The sequence below is a fragment of the Cygnus atratus genome, chromosome Z, assembly GCF_013377495.2.
Source record: "Cygnus atratus isolate AKBS03 ecotype Queensland, Australia chromosome Z, CAtr_DNAZoo_HiC_assembly, whole genome shotgun sequence".
NCBI lineage: Eukaryota > Metazoa > Chordata > Aves > Anseriformes > Anatidae > Cygnus > Cygnus atratus.
Window position 1 is genome coordinate 75,086,469 of NC_066396.1, and position 20,642 is coordinate 75,107,110.

At 41.9% G+C, this 20,642-nt stretch overlaps 1 protein-coding gene across 1 annotated transcript in view; it reads right to left on the reverse strand.

The window, feature by feature from the left end:
- GRIN3A (glutamate ionotropic receptor NMDA type subunit 3A) overlaps positions 1 to 20,642 on the reverse strand; it is a 73,029-nt gene that overhangs the window by 15,528 nt on the left and 36,859 nt on the right. The window contains 3 exon segments of the mRNA XM_035564514.1: positions 1,591 to 1,706; positions 3,123 to 3,268; positions 18,988 to 20,035. Coding sequence (XP_035420407.1) covers positions 1,591 to 1,706; positions 3,123 to 3,268; positions 18,988 to 20,035 — 1,310 coding nt within the window.

A 20,642-nucleotide genomic window follows, 5' to 3' on the forward strand; every position in this document is an offset into this window, starting at 1 on the left:
GAAGGGAAGGGAAGGGAAGGGAGGGGAAGGGAGGGGAAGGGAGGGGAAGGGGAAGGGAAGGGAAGGGAAGGGAAGGGAAGGGAAGGGAAGGGAAGGGAAGGGAAGGGAAGGGAAGGGAAGGGAAGGGAAGGGAAGGGAAGGGAAGGGAAGGGAAGGGAAGGGAAGGGAAGGGAAGGGAAGGGAAGGGAAGGGAAGGGAAGGGAAGGGAAGGGAAGGGAAGGGAAGGGAAGGGAAGGATGTACATGACTTGTTTGCCAGCACAGTGCCTTGCCTTTCAGTAGTGTATTGGTACATGTACTTGCTGCTGATTTTTCTACCTTGTGTCTGTATTTCTACCTAAATATATCTGCTAACATTGAAGGAATGGTTTCAGAGAACGCATAGCTACCATTCATTGTTACCACATTTCCAGCCTATTTAACAATTAAGTGCTATGAAGTCCAGTTCTTTAAAAATGTATATTTGAGGGTTAATTCAGTTTGTCTATGTTGAAGTATTCAGTAATTGACTCAAAGCTGTGGAAGCTGAGGGCTTACTTTGTTAGAGCTGTCCTCTCTGAAAGTGAAGATATATTGAGTTACACATGCATGGTGAAAAATGCAGCTGCACACACACACATCCTACTTCTGTCTAAACAGCTGTCTGCACATCTATCATTCCCAGTAACACCAAAAAAAAAAAAAAAAAGGAAAAGAAAAAAAGAAAATGGATTTCTTTCAAGTCTCTGGTGCAAATTCAAATGGGAAACACTGACAGAGTGAAAAGAAGCATTCTATAAAAAACTCTAGTGCTGGCGACTTTATCTGAACTGTTTTAAATGCTCAGCTTCTCCTGGCCTTCATTTAGCATTTTTGCCTTCCTCAGCCAGATTTCAACATTTCTGAAGGAGATTGTTTTAATGGGAGATGGGAGAGGCCAGTGTGATTGCCCTTGGAGGGGAGGGAAGGAGGAGCTTCAATAATTTTGCTGGTTATCTATCACAGAAGTGATTCCTGAGGACTAATGGCTGCTAAAGTGTTTGCCCATGCTGGAGGTGGCTTCAGACAAGCCTTGTTTCCAGGCTGCCTTCTGCTGCCTTCTGCTGTGTCTTTGCGAGTACAGCAGGACTGCAGGAGACCATGAACCCGGCTAGGTTCTGATCTTTTGCTGCAGTTAGCTACAGATTCAGCAGGGATCCTGCAATGACCTTTAGAAAGGGAACGGTGAAAATGTGGAATGGCATTCTGAATGCACTTCTCTGAATTTTGAACTTGTGTAATGAAAGTGAGCCTAGAGAAAGCAAGCCTTATCTCTGGAGCAACTTTATTTCATTATGAGTAGTGAAAAGGGCTGTGCCTCCTGCTTCTTTGGAGGCAGATCATTTAAGCACTTTGAATAATTCCTATATGGAGTATGGCAACAGATGGTGCAAATGATCTAAAAGCTCAAAAAACACACAGAAAAAAAAAAAAAAAAAGGTGAAACCTCGGTCCTGCTTCATCATCGAGAATTTTACCATAAGCTTCAAGGGGTCCACCTATACAGTTTCACTGAATCACAATAAAGGAAAGTATGAGAAATAGAGCAGCATGCTGTAAAATGGATTATTACCTTCAATGGCAAAGGGCTTTCCCACAGTTAGAAGCTTGCAGTCAGCATCTATTGATACTTCATAATCTAAGAGTGCTTTATCCATAATGAAGGCATCAAGTTTCTCTGGATCACTCCTGTATTCAACATCAAAGTCAGAAACAGAATCATTTCACAATCTAAGACTCAGTGGTACTCACTGAACATTCATCTATCTAGTTCTCTGGAAGTTCACCAAATGGAAACAGGAACCAGGGACTGCTATTGTAAATGCAAGACTGATTTATGTTTGAAGGAGGGAAATGAGCTTGAAAGATACAAACTTTGTGCATCTAGAACAGGGCAGCAGGGCTATGACTTACATTGCTCCCATGAAATATCTGATCTGAAAAACGGAAAACACTACAACAGGTGAGACTTTGACTCAGCTGAAAGGCAGCACACAGCCTTATCGGAAGAAAAGAGCAAAAATTGCTAATACACTTGTGCTGTCCTAGTTTCTTTGCGATTTTGAAATTAGGTCATTAGACCAAAATGCAGGAAGATAACTCAATACAAAAGTGTTCCTCTCCCCTTCTCCCGAGTATGTGGTAAATTAATTTCCTTCACCAGATCAGCTTTTCTCTGTGTTCAAATTTCATTAACACAGGCAATTAGATTTTACTAACCTAATGATTAATGAATCTCACACTTGCATAAGCTGATGATAGAAAGGAACAGTTGCACCGCCTGTTTTCTTCTGCCCCAGGGGCTGCACCCTCACCCGTGTCACTTTAAAGGCCTGGATGTTCTCCTGATGTGAAGTTATACCATGTCATTGATTTCAATTGAATGATTCCAATTTAACCCAAACAAAGAACTGCCACGTATATGAATTTTTATTAGAATGGGCTTGGGAAAAATGTGTAAACAGGAAACAACTTCTGGTGAAAATTCCTCAAGCCATCTGCTATGCAACTTTTGTGTGTAAAATGAATGAAGTATTTCAGGCTTGTTATCTCCTCTCCAATTTCCTAGCAGAGTGAATCAATTGTATGACCCAGATTGTTAGACACAAATGTATTTGAAACACGGGGATATCACGATTCCCTAAAGTAAAATTTGGTGTTTATTACTTTTTACCAGTCTAATACTGCTTTTATTAATTTTAATGACAAATGCTTTAAGGGCTCTCTCTGACAGGCCTTCTCTCCCACTAGCATGGTGAAGATGCTGAGGATCTTCATCCTCAACTTCTGCCTGGAGGGTAAGGAGTTTTTTCCTGAATGTTTCTCACTGTCTCATGAAGGTCTCCAGGAACAGAAACCTGCCAGGAGTTATACATTTCCCATGCTTGATGGCACTCTAGCAGTTAATGCGAAGCACTGCTTCCCCTGGAAACGCTTCAGCTGGTGCTATGTTAGCCTGCTCTCTGAGTATCACTCCATCCAGGTGATTACATGCTTGCCACACTGCCTTCAATGACTGTTTTATGGGATGAGAGACACTGAAAGTGGGAAGCTCATCACCATCTCACTGCCACGCCAGATCTGCTGTTGCATGCAGAGGCTCACTTTAGATATGCTACTCCATCTGGGGTTGCAGGGACATTGTACCGCCGCATATACTCGTGCATCTCTGGGAAGCTTTGCCTCACATAGTCTTCTGCGCTGCTTTCTCGCACGGTTCCAAAGCGAAACCCTTGGGATGGGTGGTGGAGCTAAGGAGATGAAATTACAGATTAGTAGAGTCACTTGCCTTCTTCACAAATGGTATCTTGGTCTTATTTGTGAATGTTTGTCAGAAATTCTCAGCATAGACCTTTATCTTATGTTTTCCTATGGTCAGCATTCTACGTCACAGAAGAGGTATCTAAGGACTTACCAGGTGACTGATTAGCCTGTTTGTGTACTCTCAGGATTTTCTTCATTACATGAAAAACATTTCTTTGAGACACCAAGAACCCCCAAATCTAGGTGTTTAGTTGTACCATTTGTCCTAAAATGGTGTGTAGTGATAGGACAAGGAGTAATGGTTTTAAACTAGAAAAGGGTAGATTTAGATTAGATAACAGGAAGAAATTCTTCACTCAGACGGAGGTGAGGCACTGGCACAGGTTGCCCAGAGAAGCTGTGGCTGCCCCATCCCTGGAGGTGTTTAAGGCCAGGCTGGATGGGGCTTGGAGCAACCTGGTCTGGGGGAGGTGTCCCTGCACATGGAAGGCTGGGGTGGACTAGATGAGTTTTAAGGTCCCTTCCAACACAAACCATTCAGATTCTTTGATTCTATAAAACCAGTCAAATGTTCAGCAAGTATCATGACAAGCTTCTAGGCTTGCTAGGATCCAGTGCCTGAGGCTCTGGATAGCCAGTCGGGTCTGGATGTATTCTGTCAGAATATCTTTACGGATTCATAAAGGATGACATTTACTCTTCTGCAGAAGGGCAGCACCACCATTTCATTTCTAGAAGCCCAGAAATCATGTTACAGACTGCTGCTGCCTTTGCTGTCATTCACCACAGTGAAACTAAAGACTGAATTGTTGTGGACACAAAAATGACTCCCCTGGCTGAAAGGAGGATGAATACCCTCAGCAAAGCCCAAGGTCTACGTTTGATTACCCAGCTATACACATACCATTTTTGTACCAGACAAACATGCAATTGTGTGTCCTTTCCTTTTCAAAACCTGCTTCCTGGGTCCACCTCCTCTATTACAGTCCTGAGTAGTTTGTCTGATCACAAATTTCACAGACCGGTGTTTTCCACAGTATCATGCTTGTCTTGGGAATACTTAACACTTCACGGGAAAATTCTCAAAGTGCAGCAGCTCAGGCAGTGCCCTCTAGTTATGCTGAGCACTTCCTTGAGATGACTGAGTGTTGCCAAGACCATGTTAATTGAAAGCCTTCAGCAGTGTACGAGCCTCAGAGCACAGGAAGCCAAATAAAGCTAAGGCAGACATACTCTGTTCCCGGGAAGCTGAAGGTCTCCACAACAGTTTGCAAAGACGATCCAGCATGCCCATGCTCTGCTTTGCAAAGAGCAAGCAGAGAGGTGTTCTGCCAGTCCATCTGGTTGCCTGCATTATCATCTATGCAAAACAGAGTGCACACCAACACAAAGCTGTACAAAAAGACCTTCCCCATGCTTCTCTTCAATGATCTCACAGATAAAAGAATATTCATAGAATATAAGGATAACAAATGTAGGAAGTAAATTCATGATCTTCTAGTTCAGTCTGAGAAAGAATAGAGAAAGGTCTTTTGAATGGTATTTTGGTATCCTGGAACCCATGAGTATACTTTATTTCCAGTAAATTTATCTGGAAAGTGGGCAACTGCTTTTTCACATTGTGCTCTGCTGACCTGGTTCTTGTGCTGCAATCCAGAAATAAGACCTGGAGGTAAATGCTTTTGTGTGGGCATGGAGGGAGCCTTATCATGTTTTCTCAGGTGTCCTGGTCTGGATGACTACAGGATGCACAATGCAGGGCGTACATCCATCAGCAGCTGGCCAATAGTGCGTGCTATGCCAGAAGGACCGTGGCGCAGAGGGAAATGTTCTTGCCTGGAAGTGTGGAAACAGCATTTAAGTGCCAGAAGACATAAATAACAGAGAGCAGTGCTGTGACAATACATCACGGAGCCTTCCAGAACAATGTCAATCCAAACTAGGTCTAATTTCCAGACATGGAAGATGACCTGCTTAAAGAATGACCTTGGAGAAGGCTCCATGTACTCTACGACCAAAGAAGCTAGTCACTACAGTAAGTGTTAATTCTTCAGGTTTTATTTCTTGGCCATTTCAGTGATGAGACCAGAAACTTCTCTGGGTCTCAACACTGAACCATACTGCCACCTTTCAAGTCAGCTTAGGTGTTTGTTGTGACATTTGTGGTCCACCTAGTGATGCCAATTGCAGTGCCACATCTGCTCTGCAGATAAAGACTGCTGGTGGAAGGTGAAGCCTAACTGAGACCATCACCAGTGCAACAAATCTAGATAGATTTTTAAGCCTCTACGAAAAAGGCAGGTACAAAGGAAAGAGTTATGTCCATCTCCATTCAATTTTCTGTCCCAAAAGCCTTACTGAGGACTATCCATGCTTTGCTTTGTGTTGGGCACATTGTCAAATTTCACCATAAATGATGACAACAGTGGAGTATGTGTTAGATCAAAGGTCCATCTGGCTTAATATCCTGTCTCTAGCAGCACCATATGCCTGGTGGGGATGTCTTGGAAAGTCTGTGTAGGGAAGTTATGTAGTGATCCTTTGCATCCTATGCTCTTCCTGCTTCCGGTAATTTGTGTTTTTCTTAAGCATAATTATGTGTCTGCAATTCTGTATTTGATGACTCTTGACTCTTTTCTTGATGGATAAATCTTAATAACATTCTAATCCTGTATATCTGTTGTGACTTCTGCTTTCTTCTTACTGCTGCTTATTCACATGAGGAAAAGGCTTACTTGCAGCTATACTGAACAGCGGATTAACAACGCAAAATGCTGCCAAAAGCAGATAATGGACTACCTGCACTGCCTTCCCTGCCTAATCCACTAAGATTCCTAAGGGTTACTTGCTTCAAGAGAAGATAAAAACTTCAGGATGGAAACAAGACTCTTCAGTTTTCACTGTTGTGTCACTGTTGCTTTCTTACTTTCTGTAGTCCTCTCTGGGAGAGATTCTGTGAAAGATGGAAACCACAAATATCTGTATGCTGACAGTACAGGTAAATGTCAGTCTTTGTGTGAGTTTTGCCTTATTAATTGCCTCTTTCCTGTTCATCATGCTCTGCTTCTTTTGTGTTTCTTAGATCTTAAGAATTCTGTATCGAAAGAGTCTTGCCAAAAACAAGTCACACAATCCTAATGCTTAGGACTTCAGAGAAATCCTTGAAACATGAACTCTAAAATAACAGCATTTTAAGAACCACAATTTGAAGATTCAGGAATTTATTTACTTTTTAAACTGGTGATTTGGTGGAGACAGTTACTTATTTCTGCTATCAGTAATAGCAAATATGAAAGCTGTCTCATGGAGAAGAAACAGCCGTTCAAATTACAGGTATTTTTAATATGTGGAGACTGCACTTCTGTCTATATTCTGCTGCATTTTTTCATTAAAAACTTAGTCAGTATGAAAGGTGAATAACCATTACAAAGCAGGTAATGGGCACCAGGAACTGCTAACAATTTTTGCATCTGTAGAGTACCTGGAGATTTGCTGGTGATGCAAGTATGATTAAAATAAACAAACCCAAAGGCTGCAGATCCATCTCCAGGTGGTGGCAAGAGCTATCCTGGCTCTCATTTTAAATAACCTTTCAAGGTGCCTCCAAAATCACGTATCTAATGCTGTAAATAATCAAAGGAAACAGGGTTTGTTCTGGCCTAGAGAGAAGCTTTCAGCCTTTTCAGGAGACAAGTTGGTCCCGACGTGACAATGCAGACAATGCATTGAAAAAGCTATAGAGGTTATATAGGTACAGATGATGTATCTCTCTTTATTCATCTCTTTAACTTCCAGACCTCCCTTCTGAAGGCCTGGGAGAAAGGAAATCACTCATTTTCTAAAAGTCATTGCTCCTGACTGCAACAGCTCCTCAGCCAGAAGGCTGACTCTGTGCACTTCCAAGTAGCTTCTCCAACACAGTGCACGGGAATTGAGCATCACTGCAGCGCATGGGGCTCGTTGCTGTGTAACCAGGCATTTGAATAGTAACCAGCAAGGCCACCACAGCACACCACTCAGCAAAGTTCAGTGCTGAGCTATGGACTGGGAGAAGCAGGAGGGCACCACCGGGAGCTGCCGGAGGACAGAGCAGAGCCCAGGTGTGCTCACCCCTGGAAGGACCTGGGTGCATGCATCATGGTTGAAAACTGAGAGGGGGGTGGCCAGTTTGTAGCCTTTCAGGTGTTATCCCAAATTTTTAAAACCATCTCCCCTGTCTACTGTGAGATAGCTGGTGCACATGAAATTGTGATACACGTGGAGGCTTCCCATTTGGGTTAGTGTGTGGGGCCAACTCAAGAAAGAAGAGATGGGTGTAGTGCCAGACGGGGCTGAGCACTTATCTTCTTCAGTCAGCACTCTGACTTCACACACGCAGGGCTGTGAAATGTTAAGACTAAAGGATCTTGCGGCACAGGTCTGGGAGTGGTTCAGGAAGATGACCAATCTTCTGTGAAGACAGAGATCGTGGGAGGCCTACAACATGCTCCTGGGAAGAGCAGGACAAAGGTGCAGAAGAAAAGCTAAAGACCTCTGGAAGTAAGTATGCTTTCTGTAATTGGGGTACCAAGGCTGTCCCTGTGGTCTCTGAGGACGTTCTACTGTGGGATGCATATGCTGGTGTTTCTAAGGACAAGTCTCACTGTGTAAGAAAACATGGTATCCAAGGTAGGGGTAGTGGTTCAAGGTGCTGAGAAGGTGAAATGTTGGTTGGGTCACTTGAACACTGAGGCTTAGGTCACTCAGTGTTTAAGGAAACTCCAGAGCTCTGCAGAACACCCATCCTCTCTGAAAGCGCCAGGAAAAGCTTTGGGACTTCTCTGAGTCTTCTGTACTTTGTATAGCATTGTGCTACTAGACAAACGATGTTTGGGAAACAAATTTGCTGAAAGCAAATACTGCAGACACCATATCCATTGGCATGCCACCTTACTTCTGGATCTACTTGGTTTCTGTCTTCTGTTGTTAAAACATCTGCTGAGTGGGAAGTGGAGAGTTTTATTTGGGAGGAAGATGTTGAGAAGAATTGGGTATGTGCATACATCTATGCCTTGGGGTGCCAATTATGCATGAAAATACCACTGTGATAAAACCACAGGAGCAGAAACAGAAAAATAAAATCCTAAATGTCAGGGATTTGAATTACTTGGCACATTCCAGTTTATGTAATACAGTGCCACTGCATTCAGTACATCAGCTAGGCTGAGATCACCTAGACTCAGACCTGAAAATACTTAGGCATAGAAATGTCCTGTGCAAGTTGGGATTTAAAGCTGAAAATGCATGAGATGCTGCTAGGAGTTAACCTGCAAAGTTGGCTGTTGTGTTGGGGATCTTTCCGGCAGATTCTGGCTTCTGAATGAACTTTCAGAACTTTCAGTGCTGCGAAACTAGGTTTGTCTCAAAGACTTTTGCCCCTTGGTGCCCTGGTTGCTGTCTTACCCCCTCTACTATCATTCTAAGTTTGCACCGCATTTGGTTGTCATGTATTCTTGCAGTGTGTAGGAAACCTAGGTGTTCAGAATATAAACACAGTGAAAAGATGATCTCAGTTCCAAAAGACGGGCAACAGAACAGGGGAGGTGAAACTACTCAGTGAGAACAATTTTTTCTTGTAGAAGTTCTCTGTCACATCTTCATGGTCCTCCTAAGTAACTAGCTTCTCTGCATTGTATGCGAGTAAGGAGAAGTTGAACAGGGAATGACTAGCTGATTGCAATGCATCCACTGTATTTATGGAAACTTTCACAGAAGCCTGTCACTGAGGCAGGAGATACCGGGCTGCGTGTCCAGAGTACTTAATGAATGAAAGCACTGTGGGTCTCAAAATGACAGGAGTTATGCTGAAGCATGAATTGGCATGGTGGACTTGTTGAAGTGAGGTTTGGCTTTGCTTCCTTCTGATCCTGTGGAGTTTGAGCTGCAGGGAACGGTGAAGAGATAAGGAAGTTCTAAGCAGAGAAACTGTAAGGAAGTGGAATTATGGCTATTTTCTATAAGCAGATAAATCAACATACCCATAAATGACTGAATTCTAGGCAATTTTTCCCCAGTACTTGACTGATGGGGTGCAGTAACTGTCTCACTGAATTTGATTCAAGACCATTTTGTGCACGTTGATAGCTGGTTTAAGAAGGACTGGTCCTGGGACTGTTTCTAATCAGCATCTCAAATCATGATCATGACTCATCGTTCATTCAGCTAGCCTCTCCTTTCCAAAATTCACCTCCACAAAAAGGGCAACCCACTATGTAGTGAGGTGCAGTGGCAGTGACTGCACCCTGCAGTGACGGATACAGAGGTACACGGATTCAGCTTTTCCCACCACCCGCGATACTGTGTTTTAATTTTAATAGGGTATAGAAAGGGTGAACATGTCTGAAAACACTTCCCTAAGTTTTACAAAACCTTAGAGGAAAAATATTCTCAAAAGGTTTCATTAGCTCTGCCCGTGCTATTACTGGTTACCTGGCGTAACACCGAGTGTAGTGTTTAATGGTCACCCCACATATCAGCAAGCAGGCTGCTGGAGCCAGCACGATCCTTGCCAGGCAACTGCTGCAGACTCTGGAAGAAAAGTTCAGTTTTGGTTGTTATCTGCTGGAGTGTGGTGGCATTAAGTGGTCTGCTCTGCTGTGAAGGGCTGACATGCTTTTAGAGTCTGTTTTGCAACGAGCCTTTATGAATCAGTAGCTTTTTATTTTGCCTTCCTTAACCTAAACTTTTAAGTGGTCGCCTACCTGCTAATAGATTTCTCATGGCCCACTGATAGAAGAAATTCAATTGCTAATGCCAAGCAAAGTTTCAGGGTAAAAAGAACAAAACAAACAAAATTAAAAACAAAGTAGAACTATGTTCATGGGCTTTTCCCGACTTATCTGCAAGAATTTTTGAAAGCTAAACTCTTGTGAATATTTATGGGGTGCAGAGAAGGATGAAAGAAAAGAAAATTATTCATAGTGAAGCACATGAATTTCAAATTTTAGCAGATGAAAATTCACAGCTGAACTTCTGGAAGTGTAAGCTTTGTTCAGAAGCTGTCCCATGTGTTCAGGCTTGGGATGTGGAGATGTTCCCAGGGACTCCAGGAGATGGTGCATGCAGGATACATCTGAAAGCTTGCTTTCCTTTCTCTATTGCAAGAAGTGTCAGTGGAGCTGATTCTTGGCTTGCCAGGATAATGTCAAATTTTGTTAAAATCCTGTCACTTAGAATCCAACTCAGCTAGGTCATTAGCTGGCATAAATCTTTACAGCTGCATTGAAGTCAATGAGCAGTTTCAATCTGGGAACCAATGCACAGTCCAATACTGAGAGTTTATTCTCCTGTATTTCAACCTAAGTGTGTATGAAAAAAAATCTAAGATCTCTGTTTAAAAATACAAAGCTTCTTTACTGATACTCCTTGTGTGAGTGCTAAGAATTAATTAAAAACTGCTTTGCTCTTCTGTGTGCCACAGAAGTTGCATTGCTAAGGGGTGAAACTGGGCACTCTGGTCTGCAAAGGTATTAATTTCCAAGGATTGTTTTGCTGATTGAGATGCTGGGCAGTGTCTTAGTGCAATAAGATTCTTAAGAACAGAATGGTGGTGAATATAAACTTCTGGGTGTGCTTATCTCTGTTTTTAATAGCACTTTTTTCTGGACAGTGGGATCTTTCAGCTGGGATTTATTCTAGGAGAGCTGAGAACTGCAAGATAGTATGTGTAATAGTTACAGGCAAAATTGATAGACTGAAGGGAAAAAAAGGGATGTAATTCCCAACAGACAATAGATCACTGGTTCCAGCTGTACTTCAGCAGCACAAAGCAGCCATAAAAATGCTCCAGACTGCCACTTCACCTACAGTGTTCTTCCACCTCCCACCTCTAAACAGAGCTAATGCTGCTTTAAGGTGAAGTCCTTTCCAAATCAGAAGGGAAAGAATGCTGCTTGGCTGAATATGTGTTCAGTATCAAAGATACATCGGAGTTTTCTGGTTAAATAGTCCCTCTTGGCCTTCCATCCTGGGTTTCAGGTTTGCTGACGAAAAACTGCCGAAGAGCTCTCTAGTATCAGCCAAGGTCTGGAAGGGAACACCTAATATTATAGCAGCATATCATGGAGGTAGCTTCCTCACCCCAAAGCTTCAAAACAAGTGTCTTTCAAATCATTTTTCTTACTAAATCCTCCTGCTCCAGCTGTTGCTGGTCGATCAGAGACATCCTGCCAGTCCTCCTGCCCTCTGGCACTTGTCCCCCAGGTGCCAGAGCATGAACTCTGTCCTCTGCAGTGGCACCGCCTAAGCTTGGAGGGTAGGGTTTGTGCTCTGTAGCTTCTGGGAAAGGAACAGGCAGCAGTTTCATGTTGCAAATGGGTCACTAGTTACAAGAAATTAATGTGATTAACACTTTGCCTCTAGGGACACCAGAGCTTTCCAATCACTGACTGTGGAACTGTCTACCAGCACAACTCTAATTTCTCAAAAACGTTATCTGCTATCAGCTCTTTTTTCAAAAGCATCCAATGACAGTAAATCAGAGGGAGTCCTTAGTTATCAGTAGATCCAATGTTGAAACTAAATGTTTTGGACTTTTGTTTTTCTTCTTGGAATCAATTTTGAACAATGAAGCATGTGTGAAGCACAAAGACTAAAAGAAAAAAGATGGGGTCATTTTGATGCCTTGGCCTCTTGCACAGTGAGATATGGACAACACTACTTGACTTTACCTGGTGTTCAGTCAAATCTCATTGTATTCAATGAGAACTATGATTCTTTCCAGGGGGCTTGACCTCTTGGCATCCCTGAAATCCAGCAGTGCTGGTGCTGACTGAGGACTTCTATCATTAGGAATTGCTGGTACCCAGGTGTGTTTTTATAGATCACAATGGCTGTGAACAATAATAAATTTCCTTCATGCTGCTAAGTCAGCTGTACAATGATCCTCCATCTGCCAGGAGATGAGATCAACCTTATATGTCTTCTCTGTCCTCTGTTCTTTGCCAATTACTTCAGCAGCACCTTCTCCTCATCTTCATCTGCTTGCTTTATTTCTTGCAGGGGTCTCAGCCTCATCTACGATGCAGCTGCTTTTTCTAGTGGTAGGCTTACTTTCATTGCTTTTGAATGACATGACATACAGGTACATTGCAGATTGAGAGTAAGAAACTGGTGTGAAGATCACTGGCTGGGAAAATCCTAGAAGACCTTAATTCTTTCTGGTGCTGAAAGAACAACCTTCACAATGTTCTTCAAGAGGATTGAAGACAGCAGGAATTCCTCTCTTCCACCCTGTTGCCTATCTGCTTTGGATCAAACAGCAAGGTGAGGTAAAGAGCACTCAAGACAGTGGGTGACAGAACAAATCATTCTATGTAGAGGAAGACCAGGAGCAGCAGGGGATAATAGGCAAAGATACCACAAGGATGACTGTTGGCAAAAAGGCACAAAAAAATATAGGTTTTGAAGAGAAAGGAGACTTGGATTTGGAGAATGGGGCAGTGCACTGTCTGCTACATTGGATATCAACATGGAAAAAATCCAAACTATCCAGATTCTGAAGCTTCAAAGCCATAACTTTAGGAGAAATCTTTAACAAGGTGATAGGGAAGCTAAACAAGTTAACTTTTAACCACCATAAACTGCATGGGGGAGATAAAGAAGCCAAGATTTCACCTCCATACATTGCAGGTGTCCTTCATGTCCATATGAGATTAGTCTGCAATGCCTGTTCTTCATTCCGACTCTTCAGTTTCGTACTTAATTTGTCTTTCATTTGATATTTTTTTCATTTTGTCTGGTGTCCATGACATAAAAAGTCCTCCTGAGTTCAAATCCTTCACTGACTCATTAATACTCAGAAAGGCACCATACACTAATTAGTAGGCTGTGGTGCTGTCAGTCATGACCTTCCCATGTCCAGTAACTTCCCGCACAGAAATTTATGCTCTCTAGACATTGCAGCCAACTTCTTGTAACTCTGAAAAGAAATGAATCATGCAGTCCTGGACAGATAAAAAACCCCACGGGAGCAATAAGATTTCTGTTAACTCCTCTGAGGTTGTTGATTGTTTTTTGCCATACAATTTAATGCATTTAATGCATATTTAAATACTTGCTGTTTCATTATATATTTAATACATAGCAGTGTAAATAGCACTCCTGATAATGATTCCTCTTAGGTTGATGCAGTGAAAGACCACAGCAGCATTTAAGTGCATTTGTGTTGGTGTAATTCTTACAAGACTTCTTTTTTTCAGGAAGAAAATTTATCAATAAATGCATAACAGTTATGGCCTCACTCTAAAGCTTGTTGGACTCAGAGGAAAATCTCATTAAATGCAATATTGTTTGGCTCATGCCTCTAACTGTGAAAAAGGCCTATAAAGTGGCTGGAGCTTTCCTTTTCTGTGGTTTGATATTGCTAAATCTCATCTGCAGTTACTTACCAGTTGGTATTTCTGGATTGTTTTAACACTACATGTAACAATGAGTTTTCAGCTGATACAATCATAACCATAAAGCCTCTAAATTAACTTAGATTTTCATAAATCAAGATGTGAGACTTTGCACCCTCGCATTTTACATTTTAAATTTAGAAATGAAAAGCCAGGTGATCGTAAGCATTGAATTCCTGAATAACAGTATCTCTTGTTTGGATTATTCAAAGTGCTTAGTCTTGTAATAAACAGATGGACAGCTCATAAAAGCAGGTGTTCTGGTGGCACGGCAGTGGATTGGAGATTTCTGGGAGACAGCATCAGATATTTCTGAGGATTAATTCCAAAGCACGCCAAGGTGTCTCGAAGGACATGCCAGATGGGGCTTGTCGGAGTGATTGTGGGTGTCTGAAGTGTATTCCTTGGGGACTCTACAGCGTTTGTGAGATATGCTCCATCACCATCATGCATGAAGGAGAAAAGCAGATAATTTCAGGGTCTGGGTGATCTCATCCCAAAGCATCTTCAACAGAGGACTCAGCCAGATGTGCCTGCCTCTCCCAACTAATAGTGAAAGCATACTAGACTAAGTAAATCACCCACAATGTCTCCACTGTGGACATGTGAAGTTAGGTGAGATAACACAAGAAAATTACTGATGGTGGGATTCACAGGCAAGCATAGCACTTTTTGTTAAATGAGTCTCAATAGGCATGATATTTAATGTCAAATTACAATGCGGAAAGTAACTTTGCCATTGCCATAGTGTTTTGAAGACAAAGTTATCCAGACAGACCAAAACATAGCCATGCTAAATTAACAGATGTAGATGCTATAGCGAACCCTCAGTTTGGCAAAGAAGAACTTACAGCTGCTACATCTGTGCCAATGGTAGGATAACGCCTGAAAATCTCATTATACGGTTGAAGGACACCTTTATTAGCAGAAAGAGAGGCCAGGTGATGGACCACCTCCTGGAAAGTCTGTCCAGCCCTTCAGCTTCTGCTGCTGTATGCTTTCTTGTTGGCATGTTTGAAATGTGTCTTCTGTCCTCTGGGCTTCCACAGTCATTTTGCCTCAGGTTATCTGGACTACTCAATATGCTCCTGACTTTTACTGTGCATTTCCAACATAGGATCTTGCATTAGAAGTCTGCAAGCAAAGTCCCTGCTTCAAAACTTGCCACTGACAATCCCTGCTCCCTGGGGAGAGCCTGTATACCAGAACTTCATTTGGGGATTTGTCAGTGAGGAGTCAAACTGGATCCAGGCCTTATTCTAAAGAGTTGCTGGGCAAAGAAAGGCGCTGTGACTGCCTATGTACTTACAGAAAATCTCTTTTCCCTGCCCGTGGCACCGAGACCTAGATCACTTGCAAGCAGATGGTATCCCTTTATAGAAACCATTCTAGAAACTAAGATGTAAAATATCTGGGCTTGTCACAAAACTGAATAAAAGACACAACAGCCATAAGAATACATGATTCTGAAGCAGCCTGGCAGCAAATTCTCTTTTTTGTACCCAGAGCCCCTTGCTTATCACTGTGCCCCTTCTCCGCTCCGCCCGTGGCTGCCGGCTGCGTACTCAGCATGCTGCTGTCGGTCTGTAATGCAGTCACAGAGGAACGAATGCCTGTCAGTAGGGAAACAGACAACAGCCGGACTCATCTGTCCCCCTCTGCATACCTTGGTGCTGCTCTAGCAGCAGTCAGTTTTAATGTGTTACCTTCTGCAACCCGGTCTTGCTGCTGTAAAAATGTGCATTGGCACCAGCGAAGGATAAAAACTTCGGGCAGTGGGTGGCTTCTTCAGCTAAGACCGATCACAATGTCAAGGGCCTAAGGAGCTATGAAATAAACAAGGTGGTAAGCAGATGGGGGAGATGTCAGGAATTGTGCCAGCTGTCTTCCAGGCCGTGACAGGTAGGCAGGACAAATGACCAGACCAGCTCAAAGGCAGCCTGCTGGTTTGTGTGCTTGTAGGCTGAAAAACCGAGCTTGTACAGAAGTCGAATTTACACAACAGATACACAGTCTGCCAAGCAGTCTGAAAAAGAGGAATGCCATAATTTTTTTGTGCATCCAAAGATGTGACATTAGAAGAACAACTGAAATAAGCACCTGGGATTCAAATGAGAGAAGGGATAAAAGCAGTATAAAATGACCCAAATAAAATGCTTTTCTCTGTCTCTATCTTCTATATGCAAGCAAGCTTTTAAACTTATTTGCCACATGGTGTTGAAAGTGGTCTGCTGCTTCAGATGGGGGATAAAGGCACTGCAGCAACTTTCACCCGGGTAAACTAGCACATTCAACCTTGCAGCTGTCTTCTTCCGCTCAAACAGCGGCCTGAAAATGTATTCAAGTGAATGTTTCTTCCCCAAAAGACATGTCTGCTGGTTTGCACTGGGAAGAGATGATGGTCTAAATTGTGTAAGATTTGAAGGTCTGGTTGAGAGATCCCTAAGATCTCTGTTGACTTCATTTTCTGTTATTTCTAATGACGAGGTTGTACCTTTGAAACTCCAGCAGCACAGAAGGACCACGTCTCCTTTGCATAGCTGTACCGAGCACTTGCTGAACACTGTACTGCTCGGTCCAATTAAACATCACTCTGTAATTTGTGTTTTTCTAGAAAGGCAGATGTTGTTTATTTTTAAGCAGAAAAGAAAGAGTATATATACTCCTGGAAATACTGACTTTAGATACCAGGTTTCTCATCTTGACGAAGACTCAGTTTTTCCCAACTTGCCTTCTCTTCTGACTGCTTTCAGTCTCAGATGGGATTTACTGTTTGTGACTGCCAGCTTAGAGAAATTGTATGTTTTATATCAACTCAAGAAGGTTGCTCACCTATTTTGGGCTTTGTTTTTTAAATACTTTTCAAAAGCACAGTACAAAGGCATACCTATATAGAGAGCAGTAGGAGAATGTTTAAAAGCACATTGATATTAAAAAGATTATTTTTGCATCCTGTTGCCATCTTTTTCAAAAAAAAAAAAAGAGGCAAGCAAATCTGAAAAAGGGTAAAATATTCAAATCATGTAAAAATGATTTTAAGGAACTAACTAAACTTGTGGGTGTACCTCTACAACTGCTGTGCTGCAAACATCTCTAAGCCTAAGCTTTACACATTAGAGGGCACTTTGAAAAGGTACAGCTGAGGCTTTGTGTGAGAAGAGATTAAAACAGTGCATTTTCTATTATAACTGCTCTTACACACTAAGACTTCAGAGGCAAATGCATGAATGAAATACCTGAAACTATTTTGCAGTTCATGTCACATAAGGTGATCTTCTCCCATAAAATCTACTTGTTTTACTCCTACATTGGAAACTGGTAACTATTCAGAAGCTGAGCTTTGTTTCATGAAGCAGAGAAATGGCTGTCTAGAAAAGGCTAATAATGCCACTGATTTACTGGGATCACTGAGGTGATTAACCACAAACCATCAGTCAACGTTGTTTTATTCAGGCCTAGGACCCATGTTTGCAGTTCCCAGTATGCTTCAATACTCTGTGCCCAATTTTGTAACCTGATGGAGAAGTTTTACCATGCAGCTTTAAAATAATTTCATCTTCTTAAAATTGCAGAAATTTCCCAATATCTCTCTTAGGAATTCCATGTGTGGTCACAATAATGATGCAGAAAAATAGGATGTAATCTGATGTGATTTGATTTGATGGAGGTAATGCTCATGCAAAGAGCAAGACTAACTTAATTTTCAAGTCCATGTTATGGCTTACACAACAATGACTGAAAGGCTCTCATTTACTCACTCAGAATGCTCTGAATAAAACATACACATGATTTCAGCAGTTTCGAGGCTTAATGAACTTATGGATGTAGAATATATGACATTTTTCTGGGAGGAAAAAGGGGGATTATTAATAGAAACTTGGTTTAAGTCATAGATCAGAGTGCCTTAGGCCAACCATAGAAAATTCTGTTCTTTGTTTAAAATATTACTGAAAGAAAGGATCTAGATTATGTTGGAAGAAGTGAGTCAGAATTCATAATCACAAAGTCAAAACTGAATGGTCATCAGTCTGAATGTAAAATATCACTAACATAAAAGATGGAGCTTGGACGGACATATATAACCTTTAATTTCAAAATTTATGAAAGTAAAATAAATGATCAGTTCTTGCATTCTTGAGGTGACTTATTCTAGTGGTACAATGTTGTATTTAGTTCAGCTACCTGAGACTAGTGGGAGATAGTTTCGTAGCTACCCATATCTATAGCTATGACTTAACCAGCAGTTAAGTCATGAGTATAAAATTGTGAACAATACCATGAATCACACTTTTTCTGGAGAAATCACCAAACAAACAAGGAAAATTTACTGTTGTCATCCTGCTCCCCAGACACAATCGAAGAGGATGCCTGCTCTTGTGTCACCTGCAGCCTTCAACTCTTTGCATAAACCCTTCTGCTCTCTCTTATTCATGACCATTACTTTGTGGCAAATAAAATCAGAATAGTCTTTTAAAATTGTTGGACTGGGGAATTTGGCTGAGACTTAAATTCCAACCAAAATTTGCTTCACCCCCCTTGGGACTGAGGGAGAGAGCAGGTGTGAACATTCCTGATTTTGCATTTTTCCTTGCTTTCCTGCTATGTTTTTCTGAGCTATTTGCAGGCAAGTTGTCTACTACATAATCCATTCCCTCCAGTGTACAGTTCCCAGTATGACATTGCAAATCAAATGTTTGACTACTCATGAAGTGAATCTCACTGTTTTGATGCAGAAGGTAGGATTTTTCAAACAATTTCAGTTCTTCTCCATTTGATTTAGCATTCATGGGGAATTTTGCCAGTAATGCCCTTGTAAGTACTGTTAGGACCTCTGAAATACTAACAAAACCCTACCTAGGACACCAGTGGTTTTATATCCGTGCTGTGTGCGTGGTTGAGTAAATCTCTGAATGACCCAAATCAGCCAACTGATCAAAACAACCGCAGCCAATGAGACTTTGGAACTGAAATCTAACCCTGAATCTGCATATAGAAGCCACTTATCATCTCTGCAGTGAGCAAAAACAAAATCCTTGACCACCTTCCTTACCACAGATCTTTGAAATCAACCCCTACACTTCTATGGGTATTTAAAGATCTCTCAGTGGACGTTTCTACTGAAATGACATCAGATGATCATTAACTGTAGCGTAACTGCTGTTTTGCAGACAGGTTGCTTTCTGATTTTATTAGAAACCATAAACTGTGCAGCAGTGAATTTCAACTAGGAAGAAGAAAAGGCTGAGTTAATAACAACAGACATGCTTTACCTTTGGGTCATGTATTCCAGAAAGCTCTTCATAGATCTTCTCTCCTACCATGACAGCAGCTAGGTTGGCTGTGTATGTGGACAAACAAAACAGACAGAAAATAGCCCATAGATTCATTAAAAATCTTCCAGTCCAGCACTTGGGAGGTTTGATGGCAGCTGTTCTTCCAAACAAGATTGCATAGCAGACATTCAGAGCAGATGAGAAAGAGAAGACTTTGTTCCTGTTCCTTCCCTTGGGGGTCATCCCAAAAGGACTTTTCCATTCATATAAGGTGAGGAATATAGCTGTGATGTGCAGAGCGACAAATATCCCCAGCCACATAGTCCAGTGAAGTGGCCACATAAAGGCTCCAATTGGAGCTGCGGTGTCTTTGGTCCTCACCAAGATGCCCAAGCTGGTTGAAAAGAAAGGGCTGGTGAAATCAATCACTTGGCTGCGAGCAGTGTTAATGCTAAACGATGTCACTGCCATATGAGCTGTCCCAGAAAGAAGGTCTCCCACCAGTCCTGTCCAGTGGCCATTCTTCCAGGCTCCATACTTTCCATCACCAACAATATACAAATCAAAATCAAAGTTCATATCCTCAGCCAGTTTCTCCAGCAGGTCAATGCAGTAGCCATAGCAGCACTTCTTCAGCTCAATCGGAACGGTGTCATTTCCTCCTTGAAGGGTTTCAAACAGGTTATCCAGCACAGCTGAATCATTGGTCAAAGGATCCAGGCACAGCTGCCCTGCTGGGCAAAGACCTTCATCATCTACATCTCTTGTAAAGACAAATGGATGCTCAATGAGAGTTACCACTCTGAGGTGCAACCGGGTGGGGTGTTGCATGTGATTTTTATGTCTCTGGGCTTGTTCTGGCCATATCCCATAGTCCATGACTATCTTTCCTTCTTGCCAGCTCCCCAGACGAGTCCACATTGGGTTCCCAACAGGGTCATGCTGCAGATTCCAGATGAAGAAGTTGTTTTCTGAGCTAACAACGGAAGAGCCTTTCACCTTAATGTGGCCACTGAGGCCATCAAATGTTGTGTTGGCTAAAAACCTGTTGGGGGGAGAAAGCAGAGTAATCAGAAGCAGACATCTCAAGCCATATGCAGACACCATGAATTTATGTTTAAAGGACTAGATTAGGAAATCCAGTTGAACACCTAGATAATTCATAGCTTTCCTGTGGCACAATGAATAAGCCACTTAATTTATGATTAAAGTAACTGGGAATGCTCTCTCTCCTGCATATTTTAGGTAATGTAAACGGAAACTCTTCAGAAACGATATTCTATTTACCTATTAGAAAAAAATGGGTGACAAATTAGCTTTTTTTCAGTTATCTTTCCTCCATAAGGAAATGAAACATAGGTTAATTCTCTGCTGAACTCACCAGATCAGTGTCAGTTTCCTAGACAAAAATATGTATGAAAATGGAAGAATGGAAATGATGAAATGTCCTTCCAAGAAAAATCTTACAATTTCAGTAAGATCTAGTTTATGTAATAGAGGCTACTGAAATGCTGTCAACAGATTTCAAGAACTCTGAAGTGAACCAATCTGGATTTTAAAATGCAGCTAATGCTGCTAATATGGTGTAAGGTAAGTGAAGCAAGTATTTTTTTCAGTAAGAAGCATTCAGAAGACAGACTATTTAGCTGTCA